The 22259-nt window shown below is 35.1% G+C and overlaps 1 protein-coding gene across 6 annotated transcripts in view; it reads right to left on the reverse strand.

Moving 5' to 3' along the window:
- Positions 1–22259, reverse strand: part of LOC106970150 (cytochrome b5 reductase 4) — a 99179-nt gene that overhangs the window by 25165 nt on the left and 51755 nt on the right. For all 6 annotated transcript variants that reach the window (XM_027057334.2, XM_053222501.1, XM_053222502.1 and 3 more), the window contains exons 6-10: positions 19996–20056; positions 18514–18571; positions 16675–16768; positions 13250–13282; positions 11105–11227 (exon numbers count right to left, since the gene is read on the reverse strand). In XM_027057334.2, the coding sequence (XP_026913135.1) occupies positions 11105–11227; positions 13250–13282; positions 16675–16768; positions 18514–18571; positions 19996–20056 (369 nt within the window). The remainder of the gene's footprint in view (positions 1–11104; positions 11228–13249; positions 13283–16674; positions 16769–18513; positions 18572–19995; positions 20057–22259) is intronic.

The following is a 22259-nucleotide window of genomic DNA, read 5'->3' on the forward strand; positions in this document are numbered from 1 at the left end:
TTTTAAAAAATTATTTAGGCTTTTCACTAATTTTGATAAAACTTGGACGTAATCTCTAGTAGTACAGTTTTAATATCCTCGCCCAAACCATTCTTGTATATATGAATAAGAATACATTCACAACCTGTCTTCCAACGCTAAGGATGACAGTTATCTGTGGGCATACATCTGTCTCTTCATATACTGGGGTAAAACACAATGAAGCAGAATGCTCAAAAACTGAGAATTTTCATACATAATTGGTAATTTAGTAATATCAAACTGACAATAAAACACAGATTCCTCTGTCCTGGCTGTTAAAAAAAAAAATTCCTGAAGTTATACTAAGATGTTTTACTACCTTAGACTGATGAGAATTAAATATTTCAAAGTGAGGATTTTGTGGAGTTAAACAGTAACAGTGAACAGTAGTAGAAAGGTGGCTCTTTTCTCCAAGACTAGATTCAATGGAGTCTCAGACCACACACCATTTAGCAAGACTGTCACTAAACTGGAACACTTCTATACCCATCACCTTTCTTCTCTCGTTCCACAACTAATAATGCAGCCAAACTGTATACTCAAGTACCTGAATCACCTGAATTCTAAGGTTTTAAACTTCTTCCATTTATCTCTTAACACAATAAATAATTTCTTACACAGTTACAGTCTGCCCCATCTATTCTGTGTTTCTTCAGATTTCACATTTGGGCCATTTTGATAGAGATGAAAATAAGACAGCAAGATGCGAAAGCATTCTATGGTTACTGAGTGTAGGACAACTTCATGTCTGCTGGGTAGAGGAGATAATTTAAGAGAACAAAGCACAAGAAGTTTTTCTTTGCTATTTTCAGTATTTCTTCATTTCTAGTACTTTTGAATGCTTATTTTAGACAGCAAAGAAACATGGATGTACAGGCAAAATTTGGGGAGCAATGAGGAGGTGGTTCTTCCTACACCTTCAAGAAGGTCTGTTCCATTGAGAGAGCAAGCAGCTTGCCTGCAGAATCATGGGCCTACAGGAAGTCTCAATTAAATGATTGCTTACAGTATGTCAACAAGCACATTTATGAGTACAGACAGTACCTCAGTGTGTGTGTGTGTGTGTGTGTGTGTGTGTGTGTGGTTTTTGTAGTTAAGAAGCTATTATGAGGTGCACCTGGGTGGCTTAGCATCCAACTCTTGATTTTCAGCTCAGGTCACGATCTCATGGTTTGTGGGTTTGAGCCGTGTCATCGGGCTCCACACCAGGCATGGAGCCTGCTTAAGAATTTCTTCCTCCCTCACCCTCTGCCCCTCTACAACCCACATGCATGCTCTCTTTCAAAAAATAAAAACTAATAATAAAATTTAAAAATTTTTAAAAAGAAGCTGTTATGAAAGTATAGGTCAAACCACGTAAAACTGTCAAGTTTCCTAGGTTAGAAATAGAGTATCAGCAATTTCACATAGTTCAACTTACATTAAAAAGACAGTTACAGATTCAATAAATATATTTAACATAAAGGTTTATAAGTGGCTACTGACATCACAATTATGACAAAAATTTAAAAATTCTTTTTTACAATTTTGTATCCCAATATTCATGTACTGAGTTGTTTGTTGGCAAATCTTTAACACTAACTTTAGTGATCAAAGTCCCCACAGTAAAGGTAACTGCATTAAAATAAAAGTTTAGGTTGGGTATAGAAACACAATTACCTATCAGTTTCTGAACCTTGACAGACAAACAAGTTCCTCACCATCACACACACACACACACACACACACACACACACACACACACAACTATTTGCTCATAATTGTCATCTTGGGGGGAAAAGTGGGAGGCATCCAACTTATAAGTGGTAGTCTAGTCCCACTGATAAACAGTTTAAAATATCACCTATTACATTTGGATTAAAGGCAAAAATGAAGTAGTTTTCTCTTCCCTAATTATGTTCTTTGCTCTATTTTAATCTTTTGTATAAGTAAATTCTAGATTTGACATGAGAAGGTACTGCATTAAGTCTTCAACTTACATATCATTTCAAACAACAATTCTTTTAGTTAAGACATTTCAGTAAGAGGAAGCCAGCATATTAGTATCATAAAGTCAATAATTTCAACAAACTGAAAACCTAGGAACCACGTGATGGACTATAAACATTTTATGTTACTGACAGCAAGTTAATCACAATAATTTGATGATATAAGTATTCAACTTTGCTAGTGAATAAAATAATCTACAATTTCTGTCACCATTTAAGGAGGGGAAAGTAAGAAGAAATTATCTTTGCTAATTCAGTCAAATAAATAAAAGTATCCCCTAAACTCTTAGTCATTTTCCAAGGTGAAAAACTTAATTCAATGAAAAATACATGCACTGCTCCAATTTTAGACAAGAAAGCTAAAGCTAACCATGGTGGTTCATGACTCAAGCAGAAATGTATGACAGAGACAAAAGAGTTTCTAGAAGCCTCAGGAAATTATAGAGAAAACCTGAGAGATACTCATTCTAACAATTTCCAAACAGAGGTCACTCTTAGTTCCTAGCGTCACTTATTTCTTGGGCTTGGCTTTTATCTGGTTTGCCATGATTTTTCAATCACTAGATAGATCATTTCAGGGGAAGAGATTTCACTTTAATAGTATCTCTTTTCATCATCACTATCTTTTATCTATTTTCTTCTGATCTGCTAGATCACACTATTATTTCTCTATGTTCTTTCTCCCTTCCTAATACCACAATAAAAGAATTCTATTTGACTTTTCCTCACTCATGGCCTACATTTTTCTTTCTCTACAACCTGCAAAATACCTAGCACAATAAGTACCTAGGAACAATCTGAAGCTCTTCCTGGAAAACCCTTCATAGTTTCTTATTACTTTTTTGAGAGTTACTTTCACAACATTGCTTGAAATTTGCTTCTTTCAGGGAGTCATTCACAAATTCATCAGCATCTGTTCACTTGGGGTTACCTCAGAATATGTTCAGGTTGCACTAGAGAACTGGCTGTTGCTAGTCTGTCTCTTTATAAAAAAGTACTCTTCAATCTCATGCCAGTGTATGTTCTTCCACTTGGGAAAATAATTCACATTGTGCCTAAAACAGCCTTCTAGTCACAACATATACTCAAAATAAAACACTGATACTTTACTGAAATTAAATATTATCCACAAATATATCTTTATAGTTTTAAATATTTATAATATTAAAAAAAATTCAAATATTTATTTACTTTTGAGAGACAGCATGGGGGAGGGGCAGAGAGAGAGGGAGACACAGAATCCAAAGCAGGCTCCAGGCTGTCAGCACAGGGCCCAATGCGGGGCGTGAACTCACAAACTGCGAGATCACGACCTGAGCCACAGTCAGATGCTTAACCAACTGAGCCACCCAGGCACCCCTATAATAATTTTAAATATTTAAAGATGCTACAGTGAATACATGCAGTTAATTCCTCCTAACTCCCCTAAAAAAATAGTGAAGTTTTTTTTTTCTTTTTTTTTTCTTTTTTTTTTGTGGGGAGAGGAAGTTGTTCGATTGTTTTGTAAGGCATATGACTACAAGGACCGAAAGAATGGAAATTAAAAAATGCAACAAAACTTTAGGAGCTGACAAGGTAAAGAGATAACTAGTAATTAGTAACTAGTATTGATTCAACAGACTCAATAAAGCTGAATCCTAAACTAGAAGTAAAGAAAGCCAGACTCAACTCATTTATAACAAAAAAAAAAAATCCCCAAAGGCTCAGGAATTGGCAGGACCAATTATCTCTGGAATTAGAGTGAAGATGGAGCTGAAACCACCTTCCAGATGTTCTTATAAGAAATCTCCCATCTCTCACCCTTTATGAAATCCTGCCCTACTTATAATAGACACATATTGGCCCTCTCCTATTCTGGCAAAATATTAGAAGTTTACTCTCTAGAGTGGGTAAAACAACGGGTCTCTGGATTGGGTATACGTTACAAGCCTGAACTGTGTCCCCCTCAATTTTCCTATGTTGAAGTTGTAACTCATAATGTGTCTGTATTTGGGGATAAGTTATTTTAGAAGGTTAAATAAGTGAAAATGAGGTCATTAGTGTGTGATCCCTGATACAGTATGACTGATGTCCTTGTAAAAAGAGGCAATGAGGGGCACAGACACATGAAGGGAAGACCATGTGAGGATGGCCATCTACGAGTGAAGGAAAGAAGTCTCAGAAGAAACCAACTCTGCTAACACCTTGATCTTGGACTTCTGGCCTCTAGACTGAGAAAAATTTGTTAGGCCACCCAGTTTGTGGTACTTTGCTATGCAAATACCCTAGCAAATTAATATAGTATACTAGATAACAAACAGATAAAAGAAATTAAATTTACAGACACTCAGCCCACTTTCCCCATAAGACTTTTGAAATTTTGAGTGCAAAGTAGGACACTGTCTACTCTTAAGACTTTGCAAAATACTGGCATCGAACTTCTTCCAAGGAAGCGACCCATCCATATAGGTAATATTATTGTTAACAAGTCTCACCCACATGCACAAAGTTTCTAAGCAGCTTTTAGAGTTCCACCCCCAGATATATGAGCAGGTAGTCAGGGATCAAAAGACATTCAAAGAAAGCATCTATTATGGAAGACAAACTAAAACAAACAAACTTTGGGGACACAGGTTAAATAGGGAGAAGGAAACTCTAAAACTCTGTCAGTAACTCTTAAAAAGATAAGAGAGGCTGTGAAGAACATGATACTAAAACAAAGGAACAGAAATGAAAAGGGTTCTTAGAAGTTAAAAATATGATAGTAGAAATGAGTAAGTCAATAGAAGAACTGAAAGACACAGCTAAAGAAATCACCCAACAAAATATAGAACAAAAGGACAAAATTGAAAATAAGAGAGAAAAGATGAGCTATTTAGAAGACTTATTTAAAAAGGCTTCAAATAAGAATACGTCTTATTCTGGACAGCAAAAAACAGACTATGAAGACAAGGAAAATCAATTATTTCCCAGAACTGTAGGTCTTAAGTTTCTATAATGAAAAATAACACAAAGGATAAAGAGCCAGTAAGATAAAGGACAACAGACTCACATTAAGGCATATCATATTGTGAAATTTTAAAACTCTTGGATTGGGTCACCTGGGTGGCCAAGTCGATTTGGCTCTTGGTTTCAACTCAGGCCACGCTCTCACAGCTTGTGGGTTTGAGCCCTATGTCAGGCAGGTTCTGCACTGTCAGCATACAGCCTGCCTGGGATCCTTTCTCTCTCCCTCGCTCTCAAAATAATAAACTTAAAACAAACAAACAAATATAGAGGATGTCATTATGTGAAAATTCATCAAGTGGAACACTAATAATATGCATTCTCTTTTTATAAATATGTTATACTAAGATTAAAAACCTAAAAAATAAACAAAAAATAGAAATGAATGGAGAAATGAAATGAAGGAAATGAATTACATCTTTTAGGAGTAAACTGAGAAAATGGTTTAAATAAACAGAAAAACAATAAACATGTTGTCTTTAATATAAAAAAAAAGGTGATGTGCATATGAGGCATAAACTTAAACTTGTTTTTGCACCTTTCATAAAAAGGAACCTGAAGGAGTAAATGGTTGAACAACAGTCTAAGAACAAGTAGGCTTCCCTATTCAAATATCACTACCTAATAACTTTGTAATGCCTAAACATTAGATAGTAGAGACTAAAATTTAATCTCTATTAAAAAAAGAGTTTTCCAAGCAAGAAAGAGCCAAAGGAGTTCATGATCACTAAACTAGCCTTACAAGAAATGTTAGAGAGACTTCATTAAGCTGGTAAGAAATGGCACTAATTAGTAGCAAGAAAATATATGAAAGTATAAATTTCATCGGTAAAGGTAAATATATAACAAAGGTAGTAGATTAATCACTTATAAAGCTAGTATGAAGGTTAATGACAAAAGTGATAAAAACAACTGCAACTTCAATAATTACTTAAGGTTTACACAAGAAAAAAGTTCTTGTTAAATGTAACATCAAAAATGTAGAGTTGTAGAATGCATTCAAACTTAAGTTGTTATCAATTTAAAATAGACCATTACAAATATAGATTTTTGTATGTAAGCCTCATTCATGGTAACCATAAAGCAAAAACCTATAGTGTAAACACTAAAGATAACAAAAAAGGAATCTACATATAATACTAAGGAAAGTCATCACATCATAACGGAAGAGAGCAAGAAGAAAGGAACTACAAAACAATCAGGAAACAATTAACAAGATGGCAAAAAGTACATACCTATCAATAATCATTTTAATGTAAATAGACTAAATTCTCCAGTCAAAAGACATAGAGTGGCTGAATGGATTAAAAAACAGTATCCATCGGGGGCGCCTGGGTGGCGCAGTCGGTTGAGCGTCCGACTTCAGCCAGGTCACGATCTCGCGGTCCGTGAGTTCGAGCCCCGCGTCAGGCTCTGGGCTGATGGCTCAGAGCCTGGAGCCTGTTTCCGATTCTGTGTCTCCCTCTCTCTCTGCCCCTCCCCCGTTCATGCTCTGTCTCTCTCTGTCCCAAAAATAAAAAAAATAAACGTTGAAAAAAAAAATTAAAAAAAAACAAAAAACCAGGATCCATCTAAACACTGCCTATAAGAGACTCACTTCAGATAGACACATACAGATAGAAAGCAAAGGAATGAAAAAAGGAATTTCCATGCAAATGGAAACCCAAAGAAAGCTGAGTTGGCTATACTTCTATCACACAAAATAGACTTCAAAACCAAGACCGTAATCAGAGACAAAGACAGCATTATATAATGATAAAGGGGTCAATCCAAAAAGAGGATATAACATTTGTAAATATTATATACCCAACAGAGATTAGAGTATCTAAATATATAAAACAAATATTAACAGACCTAATTGGGAGAAATTGACAATACATTAATAGTAATGGACTTCGATATGCCACTTACACCGGAAAGGAAATCAATAAGGAAACACTGGCCTTAAATGACACATTAGGCCAAACTGATTTAATAGATATATACAGAACACTCCACCCAAAAGCAATAGAATATGCATTCTTCTCAAGTGCACACAGAACATATGTTAGGCCACAGAACAAATTTTAAATCATATCAAACACCTTCTCCAACTATAATGGTATGAAACTAGAAATCAGTTACAAGAACAAAAGTGAAAAATTCACAGATGTGTGGAGATGAAACAGCATGCTTGAACAATCAATGGGTCAACAAATAAAAGAAGAAATCAAAAAAACTTTGAGACAAATGAAAAGGAAATACAACATATCAAAATATGGGATACAGCAAAAGCAGTTTTCTAAAGGGAATTTCATAGTACCAAATGCCTACCTCAATAAATGAAAACAATCTCAAAAAAACAACCTAACTTCATATATCAAGGAACCAGGACAAAAAGAACAAATGAAGCACTAAGATAGTAGACAGAAAAAAACATTAAATATCAGAGCAGAAATACATGAAACAGAGACTAAAAACACAACAAAAGAGATCAATGAAATTAAGAATTGGTTCTTTAAAAAGATAAATAAAATTGGATAACCATTAGCTAGACTTAAAAAAAAAATTAGGGCTCAAATAAAATCAGAAATAAAAGAGATGATATTACAACTGGTACCACAGAAATGTAAAAGATCATAAAAGAATTCTATGAATAATTATACACCAACAAATTGGACAACCTATGGGATGTATTTAAATTCCTAGAAACATACAATCTTCCAGGACCTAATCATGAAAAAATAGAAATTCTGAATGAACCAATTACTAGTAAGGACTGAATCAGTAATTTAAAAACCTGCCAACAAACAAAGTCCAGGACCAGATATCTTCACTGGTGAATAATACCAAACATTCAAAGAAAAATTAATACCAATCCTTCCCAAAAAAAGAAAAGGAAGGAATGCTTCTTAACTCATTTTACAAGGCTAGTATTACCCTAATACGAGACAAGGACACCAGAAGAGATGAAAATTACAGAACCAATACCATGATGAACATAAATGTAAAAATCCTCAACAAAATATTAACAAACTGATCTCAACAATACATTAAAAGGATTATACACCATGGTAAAGAAGGATTTATTCTAGGGATACGAGAATGGTTCATCATCCACAAACCAATCAATGTGATAACACTACATTAATAGATGGAAGACAGAAACCATACGATTATCTCAACAGATGCAGAAAAAGCATTTCACAAAATTCAACACTCATTTATAATAAAAACTTTTAACAAAGTGGGTAGAAAGGGAACACACCTCAACATTAATAAAGGCTGCTAATGACAAGCTCACAGCTAAAATCATATTCAATGGTAAAAAGCTGGTCAGGAACAAGAGAAGGATGCTGACTCTCCCACTTTTATTCAACATAATATTGGAAGTCCCAGCCAGAGCAAGAAAAAGAAATAAAAAATACCCAAATTAGAAATGAAGAAGTAAAACTGTCACTATTTGTAGATGACATATTACATATTTAAAAAAACCCTAAAGATTCTACCAAAAAACTGTTAGAAATAATAATTGATGTTACAGGATACGAAATTAATATACAAAAAAATATGTTGCATTTCTCTATACTAATAATGAACTATCAGAAAGAGAAATTGAGAAAACAATCTCATTTAAAATTGCATCACAAAGAATAAAACCTAGGAATTTAACCAAGATGGTAAAAGACCTGTAGTCTGAAAAGTATAAGATATAGATGGTAAAAACTGAAGATGACACAAATGGAAGGAAATACTATGCTCATGAATTGGAAGAATCCACAAAAATTTTTAAAATGTCCATACTCCCCAAAACAATCTACACATTCAGTGTAATCACTGTCAAAATACCAACAGCATGTTTCACAGACCTAGAACAAATAATCCAAAAATTTGTATGAAATCACACAAAAAAACTCAAATAGCCAAAGCAATCTTAAGAAATCTTAAATCTTAAGAAAGAAAGCTAGAGGTACCATACTCCCCTTTTTCACTATTCTACAAAACTATGGTAAACAAAACAATATGGGAGTCATAAAAACAGACATATAAATCAATGGAAGATTATAGAGAGCCCAGAAATAAACCTACACATATATGTAAATTAATTTATGACAAAGGAGGCAAGAATATATACAATGGGGAAAGGACAGTCCCTTTAGGTAAATGGTGCTGGGAAAACTGGACAGCCATATACGAAATAATGAAACTAGACTAGTATCTTATAACATATACGAAAACTAAAGTAGATTAAAGACTTGAATGTAAGACCTGTAACAAGAAGAAGAAACCAGATGGTAAGCTACTTGCGATCCTGGCAATGATTTTTTGAAGCTGACATCAAAGGCAACAAAAGCAAAATTAAAGTTAGACACTACATCAAACTAAAAAGCTTCTACAAGGGGCCCCTGGGTAAGTCAGTTAAGCATCTGACTTCGGCTCAGGTCACGGTCTTGCAATTTGTGAGTTCGAGCCCCACGTCAGGCTCTGTGCTGACAGTGTAGGTCTGCTCTGGATCCTCTGTCCCCTCTCTCTGCCCCTCCTCTCTGCTTGCTTGCTCTCTCAAAAATAAATAAAATAAACTTTTAAAATAAAATAAAAAGCTTCCACAATAATAGAAAACCACCAACAAAATGAAAAGGCAACCTGCTGAATGGGAGACAATATTTGCAAATCATATATGTGATAAAGGGTTAAGATCCAAAATATATAAAGAACTGATGCAACTCAATGGCAAAAACACAATCTGATTAAAAAATAGATTAAAATCTAAAAATAAAATTCAGGGAACCTAAAGAGACATTTTCCAAAGAAGACATACAAATGGTCAACAGGTGCATAAAAAGGTACTCAGCATTACCAATCACCAGGGAAATGCAAATCAAAACCACAATGAGCTGTCACCTCACACCTCTGAGAACTGACATTCTCAAACACACAAAATAAGAGTTGCATAAGGGTACCCTTGTGCACTGTTGGTGGGAATCTGAATTGGTGCAGCCACTATGGGAAACAGAATGGAGTTTGTCAAAAAATTAAAAATACAACTACCATATGATCCAGTATTCCACTTCTAAGTATTTATCTGAAGAAAACAAAAATATAATATAAAATATTAATATAAAAAGATACATGCACCTCCCCATAGCCAAGATATGGAAACAAGTTAAGTGTCCACTGACAGATGAATGGATAAAGAAGATGTGGTATATATATTTATATACATCATACACACCACACACATACATATACATACACACACACAATGGTATACCATCCAGCAGTTTTAAAAAAGAATAAAGCCTTGTCAGCTTGTCATTTGGACAATATGGATGGACCCTAAGGATATTATGCTAAGTGAAATAAGTCAGACAGAGAAAGACAAACATGTATGATTTCTTTTATATGTGGAATCTAAAAATCAAAACAAAACAAATAAACTCAAGCTCACTGATACAGAAAACAAATTAGTGGCTGTCAGAGGCAGGGGTCAGGGTTGGGAAAAATAGGAGAATGGGTTAAAAGGTAAGTAAATCATGGGGATATAATTTACTACATGGTGACTAATAGTACAGTAATGAATATTTGAAAGTTGCTAAGTAAGTAGCTCTTAAAAGAGCTCATCACAAGAAAAAAATCTGTCGGTGACAGATGTTAACTAGACTTACTGTGATGATCATTTCATAGTGTATACAAATATCGAATCATTACATTATACACCAGAAACTAGTATATGTTATATGTCAATTATACCTCAATAAAAGAAAACAAAGAGGAGAGGTGCCTGGGTGGCTCAGTTGGCTAAACAGACAGTGTCAGCTCAGGTCATGATCTTGGGGTTCATGAGTTCGAGCCCCATGTCAGGCTCTGTGCTGACAGCTCGGAGCCTGGAGCCTGCTTTGCATTCTGTGTCTCGCTCTCTCTCTGTCCCTCCCCTGCTTGCACTCTGTCTCTTTCTCTCTCTTAAATAAACATTAAAATTTTTTTTTTTTAAAAAGGAGTAAAAAAGACACTATGTTCTTTCTCAACTTCTTAAAGATTCATCTCAAAATGGCCTTCCAAATTCTGGTACAGTTGTACTACTGACAAAATATTTTCATGAACAGAGGACTCAAAATAACAGCACAGCGTACCTGTATCTTTCCTTGGAATAAGTGAATTATGATTCTCGAGGGGGTGACCAAGACGTTTCCAAGAAGCATTCTCTTTTTTCTTTAGGACAATTTCTATTTTTCCCACATTCTCAACAACCCGCACTGAAAAGATAAATTCCGTTTGTATTCATTGAAACTAAATATAATACATTATTCTAAAATCAATCTTTCTCAAACAATACAAATGTCCTAATCTGATAGGAATAACAGGGATCATTAGTAAGACTTTGTATACATATCAAAATTGTTTATGCCTTATGTGATGTTAAATCCAGTTTAATTTACTTTATGATTCAAGTTAACTTCTTTCAAACTGATTTATCAAGGGCCAAACTAATATGTATTGACAGTTCTCATATAAGCTCAAATATAGACATGGCAAGTAATTAACACATAGCTAAAAACCAAAACAAAAAAGGAAGGGGCTGGCTGACATATAAATTAGTCATTGAATGGACTCATAAGAGCAAATTTAATTTATTTATACTCTTAACATTTCTCAATTGAGATTTGAGAGGTTCTTATGATTAAATTCAGTAGATCAATACTGAGCCTAGTAAACACAGAAAAAGCCTCATGAATCACTAAAAAGTGCATATGAATCTTAAATAATTAAAAACCCTTTACATTATCTTTTTATTTTTGACTTTTTAAGATAGTGCAGAATATATGGGTATAATAATGAGATATAGACTTTACATATTGATAAAATTTTATGAATTGAATATGCTTTTGAAGACCTAAAGTATATTTCATTTTGTCTTTAGAAACATTCTATTCTTTTTCACTGTAAACACATAATTCAATAGCAATTTAACAATAACTTTTTAAGATAGATTAGTCAAATACATTCATTTCAATGAACATTCATTGATTTGAAGCTTAACAAATACGGAAACATGGTCCTTGACTTTATACAATTTACAGAGTTTACTATGTTATATGGAAAAAAAGAAGGCACAGAACCAGTATAGGGTACTCTGACAGTACTTTAAAACAAGAAAGGACTAACATTTAAAAAAGTATATATATTTACAGATACATGTGTACATATCTCTAATGAAGTATTCAGCCTTAAAAAAAAAAAAAAAAAGGAAATCCTTCCATTTGCAACAAAACGGATGAACCTGGAGGCATTATGCTAAATGAAATAAGCCAGACAGAGAAGACAAATGCTGCATGGTATCACTTATATGTAGAGTCTTTAAAAAAAAAAAAAAAAAGAAAGAAAAAAGAAAAGGTCATGTACTCCTATAAACAGAGAGTAGAATGGTGGTTGCCAGTGGCTAAGGGTAAGGTGTGGGGAGAAGATGACAAAAGCATACAAACTTTCAGTTAAGATATGAATAAGGTCTGAAGATCTAATGTATAATTATGGTAACTACAGTTGATAATACTGTTCAATTCCAATTTGCTAAGACAGTGGAACTTAAGTGTTCTCACATACACACAAACAGTAAATATGTGAGGTGATGGATGTGTTAACTCGATTTTTGGAATTCTCTTACAATGTATACATATACCAAATCATCATGCAATTAAATATATTATAATTTTGTCATTTATACCTCAATAAAGCTAAAAGCAAAGGACAAAAACCCAAAAAACCACCATTCTATGAATCTTATGTTATTATCAGTTTTGTAAAATCCACATTGCACTTTTATATGCAGAAAAATTCAAAATTTAATAAGCTCTGTTAATATTACATATTTAAATATATACACCTAAGAAAAATTTGTCTGGTCTAGTATATTTAACAGGCTGCATGTCAGGAGTGGGGTGGCGATAAGGAGGGAAGGAAGAATGGAAAGAAGACAGGAATTTTTTTCTAAGGAGAGAAAAAGGAAAGGGTAGAGAGATGAAAGGAATAAGGGGAAATTAAAGATGGAGAAAAAAGCTGGGAGAATATATTTATAAACATTAACATATTTGTTTATAAAGAAAATGTCACATCTTTGTTTTGCAATATGAAAATATACATATGAAGAATAAGACAAATGCTGATTTTTCTCCTCCTTTCCCTCTCTCTCTCCCCTGTGTGTGCGCACGTGTGTGTGTGTGTGTGTGTGTGTGTGTGTGTATGTGTGCATGCATACATGTAATTATTTTTTGGTAGCTTACCAGAAAAATCTTCTTCAATTTCATGGCTTAGTTCTAGGAAAGAAAAATATGTTAGTTAAAATCTAACTTCAATTCATACAGTCTATGAACACCATGTAAGATCATTTAAATGCTTCTTTTATGCACTGTTTCAAATCTCTCAAGGTAAGTAAAACATATTCTGAGAGCCAGGAGAAAGAAACTGCACAACCAAAATGTCAAAGTATTTACATACAAATACATTTTTTCAACTTCTCAATTCCTCTCCCTATTGAAGAGCAAATACTCAATTGCCAACAAGTAGGTAACCCACACTAGTCCAAAGTATGGTCCCAGACTGCCGTCCCTACAGACCAAGACAGGAGGAGGGTGGGAAGGTGTGTAGCACCTGAAGCGTGTGTGCTCTCAGTGTGAGCACAAGCATGGGTGTGTATACGGGCCTGGCTTAGGTCTGGCTTAGTTCTTCCTTTCTTATTGTTCTCTGAGGTTGAATATTCATTCAGTTATTGAAAGAAAATTACTGAGTATGTATTACTTTCTAGGCTTTATGGATACAACAGTTAATGAAAGAAAAACCACTGCCCTTATGGAAATTATGTTCCAGAAGGAGGAGATGGAAGAAATATTTTCACAGACATCTGCTTCAAACTTCACTGTGTTAACAAGGCTATCTGGAACTTACCATTCTGCATTAGTTCTTCCAATCCAACATCAGCATCCAAAAGTATTTTCTTACAGTATTTTGGAGTCAAAAATATGACTATTTTTGACTGTGGAATTTTTTTTTCTTTTGTATTGTGTGCTACAATATTGTTAGCTACAGTGTGAACAAAATTAGCCATAAAGTATTTGAAACATAATAGATGGTGGCAAGGAAGTTTCACTTAAAGAAAAATCATGCAGTGCTAATGAGTAATGTATACTTTTCTAGATACTAGAGTGTTTGTTTAAAATTCTTCCCCAAGAGGCAATATACATTAGGTCTCATGCTAAGACAAAATAGGACAGGTTATTTCTAGAAGAAAAGTTTAAGGTTCCAGTCTGATTAATCTACTGAATGGAGAAAATGGGAAAGAAAAAACATTTTTCTACTCTGATCAAATTCAGGACTGAAGGTATTTCATTAATACAGTAAAACAGTGAATACTGCGACCTCATCAAAATAAAAAGCTTCTGCACAGCGAAGGAAACAATTGGCAGAACTAAAAGGCAACTGACAGAATGGGAGAAGATATTTGCAAGCGACATATCAGATAAAGGGGTAGTATCCAAAATCTATAAAGAACTTATCAAACTCAACACCCAAAAAACAAATAATCCAGGGAAGATATGGGCAAAAGACATGAATAGACACTTCTCCAAAGAAGACATCCAGATGGCCAACTGACACATGAAAGATGCTCAGCATCACTCATCGTCAGGGAAATACAAATCAAAACCACAATGAGATACCACCTGACACCTGTCAGAATGGCTAACATAAACAACTCAAGCAACAACAGATGTTGGCGAGGATGCGGAGAAAGAGGATCTCTTTTGCACTGTTGGTGGGAATGTAAGCTGGTGCAGCCACTCTGGAAAACAGTATGGAGGTTCCTCAAAAAACTAAAAATAAAACTACCCTACAACCTGGCAATTGCACTACTAGGTATTTATCCAAGGGATACAGGTGTGCTGTTTTGAAGGGACACCCCCATGTTTATAGCAGCACTATGCACAATAGCCAAAGTATGGAGAGAGCACAAATGTCCACTGATGGATGAATGGATAAAGAAGATGTGGTATATAAATACAATGGAATATTACCCGGCAATCAAAAGTATGAAAACTTGCCATTTGCAACGACGTGGATGGAACTGGAGGGTATTATGCTAAGTGAAATTAGTCAGAGAAAGACAAATATCATATGACTTCACTCATATGAGGACTTTAAGAGACAAAACAGATGAACATAAGGGAAGGGAAACAAAAATAATATAAAAACAGGGAGGGGGACAAAACAGAAGAGACTCATAAATATGGAGAACAAACAGAGGGTTACTGGAGGGGTTGTGGGAGGGGGGATGGGCTAAATGAGTAAGGGGCACTAAAGAATCTACTCCTGAAATCATTGTTGCACTATATGCTAATTTAGATGTAAATTAAAAAAAAAACAAAAACTAAAATTAAAAAAAGGAAAGAGGAAAAAAAAAATACAGTAAGGCAGCAAACAGAATCCCGAGTCACCCAAGGTCTGGAGAATCAGTCTCTGTTTTGCAAAAGTAAATGATGTTCTTCATATAAAAATGACTGCTTAAGAGGTGTCTGGGTGGCTCAGGTGGTTAAGCGTCCGACTTCAGCTCAGATCATGATCTCACACTCTGAGTTCGAGCCCTGCGTTGGGCTCTGTGCTGACAGCTCAGAGTCTAGAGCCCACTTCAGATTCTGTGTCTCCCCCTCTCTCTGCCCCTCCCCTGCTCATGCTCTGTCTCTGTCTCAAAAATAAATAAAAACACTAAAAAAATTTTTTTTAAAAGAATGACTGCTTAAAACATAATTTTCTTATTGTTGTTGTTTGTTTCTTTTCTATCTTCTAACTAGAACAATATCGCCTTCATTGGAGCAGAAAAGGGTGAAATCCTAGAGTCATTATGGGTGAAATGTGGATTTAGAATCTGGCATCTTTGGGGTGCCTGGGTGGCTCAAACTGTTAAGTGTCTGACTTTGGCCCAGGTCATGATCTCATGGTTTGTAGGTTTGAGCCCCGCATCAGCCTCTGTGCTGACAGCTCAGAGCCCAAAGCCTGCTTTGGAATCTGTGATTCCCTCTCTCTCTGCCCTTCCCTGCTCACACTTTGTCTCTCTCTGTCTCTCAAAAAATAAATAAATGTTTAAAAAAAAATTTTTTTTTAAACCTGGCATCTTTGGTTCCAGATTTTAGTTCTGGTTTCTTTCTTTTGGTCTTTAATTTCTCAAAGCAGACACAGTGAATTGTAGGTTATGAAGGAACAGGTTATGAAGGAACAGGCAGCTGAGGGATACAATACAACTTTACAGTCCACGCTGTTTTGGTGCCGCCTTGCACTTCTCATGGTGGAGCTGGCAAAAAAAACAGGCCAATGAAATGAGCACTTAGTGATGGCTGTTCTAGGAGCATGGGACAGGTCTCCAGAGATTTGTTTGCAGATATCAAGTAAAAGACATTTAACAAAGCCAGGGCAACAAATATTTCATATCATTACTGACTTTGATTGCACTGAATTGTTTAAACTTGGGAAAGGTGAGGTCAGGCTGCCATTTGCCTGCACTGTTGTTAGTGTAAAGAAAAAAAATAGAAAAAAGATAAATCAAAAATGACAAAACAAAATGACAACATCAGATAAAATATTTTTGCTACCTAGAGTGTAGACCAAGTTTATTGCAAGGGAAACCAGAGTTGTTTCCATTAATAAAGAATAAAGTACTTACCAACGTGTATAATATATGAATAATCCTTGATAAGTATTTCTGCTCTAAAGGAATCATCCTGATGATCAACTATTACTGAGTCTAGATTAATATCCTTAAACAGAAAGCAGAAAGAGAAAGATTAAAATGTAAAATTTGCCCCAAATTTCTATAACTACTATACTTTTAAGATGATCAGTGGATGTTCATATCTATCTATGAACTATCTATCTATCTATCTATCTATCTATCTATCTATCTATCTATCCATCTATCTTTTGCTCCACACTGTCAGTCCAGAGCTCTAACTCACAAAACTGTGAGATCATGACCTGAGCTGAGATCAAGAGTTGGACACTTAACCAACTGAGCCACCCAGGCACCCCCATAAGGCATTTCTTTATAGAACCCACAAGGTGAATAAATATTACTCCTGTTTTTTCTCTCTCATACAACCTAGTTCTCCTTCAAAGCACATATTGCAATTTTAATTATATATTTGTTTCTGTTTAATATCTACCTCACCCACTCATCTCTAAGCTCTGAATGTATGAGACTGTCAAGAATATTGCTTGGTACCTAGTAAGTGCTCAGTAAATATTTATTGAATAAATACTCTGGAAAAAATTAGAATCAGACCAGAAATCAAGATATGTATCTTCATTTTAATCTTTTTACTACTGCATGATGCTGTGCAAATTACACAACCTCTTGACTTCAGCTTTCTAGACAGCTCTAATTTCTACATAGCCTTGGTACAAGTTATTGTGGCACCTATCATGTATACTGTATAATGCACGCATTATTCCACATAGAAATCTTCCCCCTTCCCTTAATCATTCATCCTCTGTGCCTCACTGACATTACCAATGGGAGCAGACCCCAACCTCCTTAGGCCATGCCCTCTTGGTTTTGGACTGTGTGATGAGGAGACAATAAAGAGAAGGAGTGGAAGCGGTTCAGGCACTGCCTCTGATCCTCTTGGCTGTATCAAGCAGATTACCATCACTCCTGTTGTCACATCATGCCGTAACAGTCAGAGGAACTCACAGCTCATCTGTGGTTCTGCTACTGCAGAAGTAGCATGCATTCTCAGAAATCCCTAGCTGCCAGAACTTGTCTTTAAATTTACATGGTTCCTCCAGTGTGAGAACCTTGCCAGTTGCTGAAGGATGTGTTTGCAGATGTTGTAAGTTGTCTGTGTACTGATCTGATTTCTCAGATGCAAGCCCCATGAAAGCCAAGTATGTACATATCTAGCCCATCATTAGATCCCTGAATTCTAAAATAGTGCTGCAAATAAAGCAGAAATTCAATACGTACTTAGTAAATCAATTAACCCCTTAATTTTAGTTTCAAGAGGGTGTCTGAATCCCATTAGTGTTTTAAGCATACTAAACCAAGTATCATAGTCTCTACTGTCCTTCAAATTCCAATTTATGCACAAGAAATTAGTTCTTACAATGAAGTTAACTGGGATTCTCACTTTTGTTATCCATGCTTACACACACACACACACACACACACACACACACACACAGATGCATGTGTGCATGGAAAAGTACATAAAATACTTTGTAGTCTAGCTTTTTTTAAGACGCTATAGCATGGCTGTTAAGAGTATATACTCTGGAGCCAGGCTGCCTGGGTTCAAACTGCTAGATCTGCCACTTACTGTGTGACATTGGGTAAATTACTTAATCTTTCTGTTTTCCCCATGTATAAAATAGGGATAACAAAAGGATCTACTCCATGGAGTTACCGTGAGTAAATAAGTTAATAATATAAAAAGAGTGCTTAGAAAATAGCTGGCATTTATTAAGACTTCACTTTTTTTCTGATTTTAAAGACATCGTTTACCTTCTGCTTAGTATATATTACAATAGTCACTGAAGAGTCTGTCTGGAACCAGTCATAGCTATAAAATATTAAAAGAATGAATAATTATATCAATAATTGTACAGTAACACATATTAAGTCATTAAATATGTGATTTTAAAAATATATGGCTTAAAAATATGCAATATGACAACATAAGTATATGATTTTAAATATGCAGCTTAAAATCTATAGTGAAAAATATATTTCTCTAGGTAAACTTTGTTCTAAATAATGGAGGTAGGTCTTACAATTAGGGGGTAATTATTCCAACTTGGATTGAAACAAACAATATCCTTGAAAAGATACTTTTTAGAAAGGTTACACATTATATTAAAATCTTTTATATAAGAGCAGTAACACAACATACTTTCTTAAGAAGCATGACAAAATCTACATGCTTATTACCTTCACTCCTCCCTATCACAAATATATTATTATCAAGATTAATAATTCATCAAGATCTTTTAATGGTTCAACAGTAAAAGTTAAGGTAAAACCAAGTCTTCCATTTTGTAATAGATGTTCATTAAACTGATACGTTTTTGCACTTATTATAAACATAAGGACACCCTGGGGTAAATCCTAGAGGAGATTTCCTTATGCCTGTAAGTTAAAACTGTATATGAAATACTTTAATAAATTTAACAAATATAGCAGGATGCTATTATATTATAGACTGGCAGTGGGGAGAAAGGAAGAGAAAAAAATTACAAAGAATACATATAACCCTGAGGGCATTTGAAATGTTAACATTAACAAAAATATATAGAGATCACGTAATTTACTAAGACAGTTGCCATGCAATACATTTTGAAGGATTTCCATAAAAACCAGTAAAACAAACTAAACATATGAAAAACAATGTAGTTGAATAAATTATGGTATGGTCATATGATGGAAGGCAGACAAAAAAATGGCTTTTGCAGAATATGACATAGGACACAGGAATACTGCTCATAAAATACATTGTAATGCCAGCATTATCAAAATAGAATAATATGGAAATAGGTATTATATGAATCAAGCTGGGTGGAAAAGACCAAATATTAAGTATACATCCAGAGTTGATAGATTACAACTGATTTTATCACTTTCTTTTCTATTTCTCTAGATTTTCCAAGTTTTCCACCATGAATGTATATTTTATAATCAGAAAAAAATTTTCAAATAGTTTTTAAAGTCAAAAATATTTTTGAAATTTTTTAACTTAAAATTTTTTAAACACAAATATTTACACATAAGTGTTTAAAATGGATCAAACTTTAGTTATACTAAAAATTCACACATAAACAGCCCATTCTCCAACAATGTCTGATAAATGAGCACTACAGTTCTTATGTCAAAGAACCATGATTAATACAGTAAGCATGAACTCAAACTCAGAGCTGTTTATTTTTTTTAATGTGTCTATTTTGGTGTAGAAGTAATTTAGCTTTTAAAAAGTACAACAAGAATCCATACCTTGGAGAACTACAACCTTCTTTGGCAAGTGTATCTGCCACTTGGCTCTTGGGAAGCATGCCTTCACAAAGAAAAATAAAACAGCTACCGTTCATCTAGATAGCATTTATTTTTTTTCTTCTTTTTAGTAAAATTCTTATTAAAATAGTATAAAAGGACACAAATCATAGATGTACAAAAACTTACCTTGTAGCCAGCACCACCCCTCCCCCAAAGGGTAACCATTATTCTGACTTTTAGCATCCTTAGTTTTTGCCTGTATTTGACCTTTATAAAAATGGAATCATAAGATATGTTCTCTTTTGGTCTGAGGCTTTTTTTGTTTGGCATTATGTCAAATAAATATGATTGATAGTAAGCAATAAATCAAACCTTGAGGCTTCTGAACTATTACCCATGCTGTTGAATGCATCAGTAGTTTGTATTTATACTACATTGTACAAATATGAGAGTTTATACATTCTGTTGCTGGACATTTGGGTTGTTTGCAGTCTTGGGCTATTATACATAAATAGCACTGTTATAAATATTCTTGTATATGTACCTGCACATTCTTAAAGAACATATATCCGCATTTTTGCAAGTATACAAGGTGTGTGTAGATCTGGCTTTACTAGCTGCTGCTTAACAATTTCCCAAAGTGGTTGTACCAATTTATATTTAATACCAGAAATGTCTGAGGGTTCCAGTCACTGCACAATCTCACTGAAATCAATCCTGTCAGCATGCAGCAACACAGCATTTTAAAAGCCCACTAAAACTGTGATTTTTAGTTGAGAACTCAGAGATGTGGAAGAACTCTAGAGATTCTGTAAAGCATTCTGTATTTCCCTCCCACAACAGGACTGTGCTGTTGGTATCTGGAAGGATTGGTTTGGAAAAAAAAGAGGCCTGCTGCCAAAAGGCCTGTTGCAAATCATTGCAACAATTACATTTCTATTCCTCAAACTGTGCAGGAAAACAAATTTAATGTTTCGTCTCTGGTGAATCCTGGAGGTCTCACATCAAAAGTCACAGTTGGGGCGCCTGGGTGGCTCAGTTGGTTAAGCGTCCGACTTCGGCTCAGGTCATGATCTCACTCATGGTTCGTGAGTTCAAGCCCTGTGTCAGGCTTTGTGCTGACAGCTCAAAGCCTGGAGCCTGTTTCAGATTCTGTGTCTCCTTCTCTCTCTGTCCCTCCCCTGATCATGCTGTCTCTCTCTCAAAAATAAAATAAACATTAAAAAAAAATTTTTTTTAAAAAGTCACAGTAATATGGGGCACCTGGGTGGCTCAGTCGGTTGACCAACTTCGGCTCAGGTCATGATCTCACAGTTTGTAGGTTCAAGCCCCATATCGGGCTCTGTGCTGACAGCTCGGAGCCTGGATCCCGCTTCAGATTCTGTGTCTCCCTCTCTATTTGCCTTTCCCCTGCTTTCTCTCTCTCTCTCTCTCTCTCTCTCTCTCTCTCAAAAATAAATAAACATTAAAAACTTTAAAAGAAAGTCACAGTAATATAAAATCAGAGAGGGGAGGCATCTTTGAGACAAACTAGTGTAGGGGTTTCAAGATTCTTTCCAGCCATAGAAGCTTCTGTTTAAATCCAACTTAAGTGCAAGCACAAGATATCAAACAGCCATATTTTGGGGGATGAGGCTGATCATGAGCCCTGAGTCCAGGCCTTACTCACTCAGTTTCCATCTCTTCCTATGCAACTCTACAGAACATAATTAATATTCAGATAAACAAAAGAAGTCTCAAAGATGGGACATAACAAAGCCACAGTTATGAACTAACTAGGAGTGAATCCTAAAGAAGAATGCTCTACCAGAAAACTAAAAGTAAAACAACAGGACTATAAAAATCAAAATGTAGGGGCGCCTGGGTGGCTTGGTCGGTTAAGCGTCCGACTTCGGCTCAGGTCATGATCTCGCAGTCCGTGAGTTCGAGCCCCGCATCGGGCTCTGTGCTGACAGCTCAGAGCCTGGAGCCTGTTTCAGATTCTGTGTCTTCCTCTCTCTCTGACCCTCCCCTGTTCATGCTCTGTCTCTCTCTGTCTCAAAAATAAATAAACGTTAAAAAAAATTAAAAAAAAATGAAAATGTATTTTTATCTCAAATGACAAAAAATAAGAAAAGATAACCTTAATAAATTATTTGAAAAATCACTTAAAAGATATTTCACTATGAGGGGCGCCTGGGTGGCGCAGTTGGTTAAGCGTCCAACTTCAGCCAGGTCACGATCTCGCAGTCCGTGAGTTCGAGCCCCGCGTCGGGCTCTGGGCT

This window comes from Acinonyx jubatus, chromosome B2, assembly GCF_027475565.1.
Source record: "Acinonyx jubatus isolate Ajub_Pintada_27869175 chromosome B2, VMU_Ajub_asm_v1.0, whole genome shotgun sequence".
NCBI lineage: Eukaryota > Metazoa > Chordata > Mammalia > Carnivora > Felidae > Acinonyx > Acinonyx jubatus.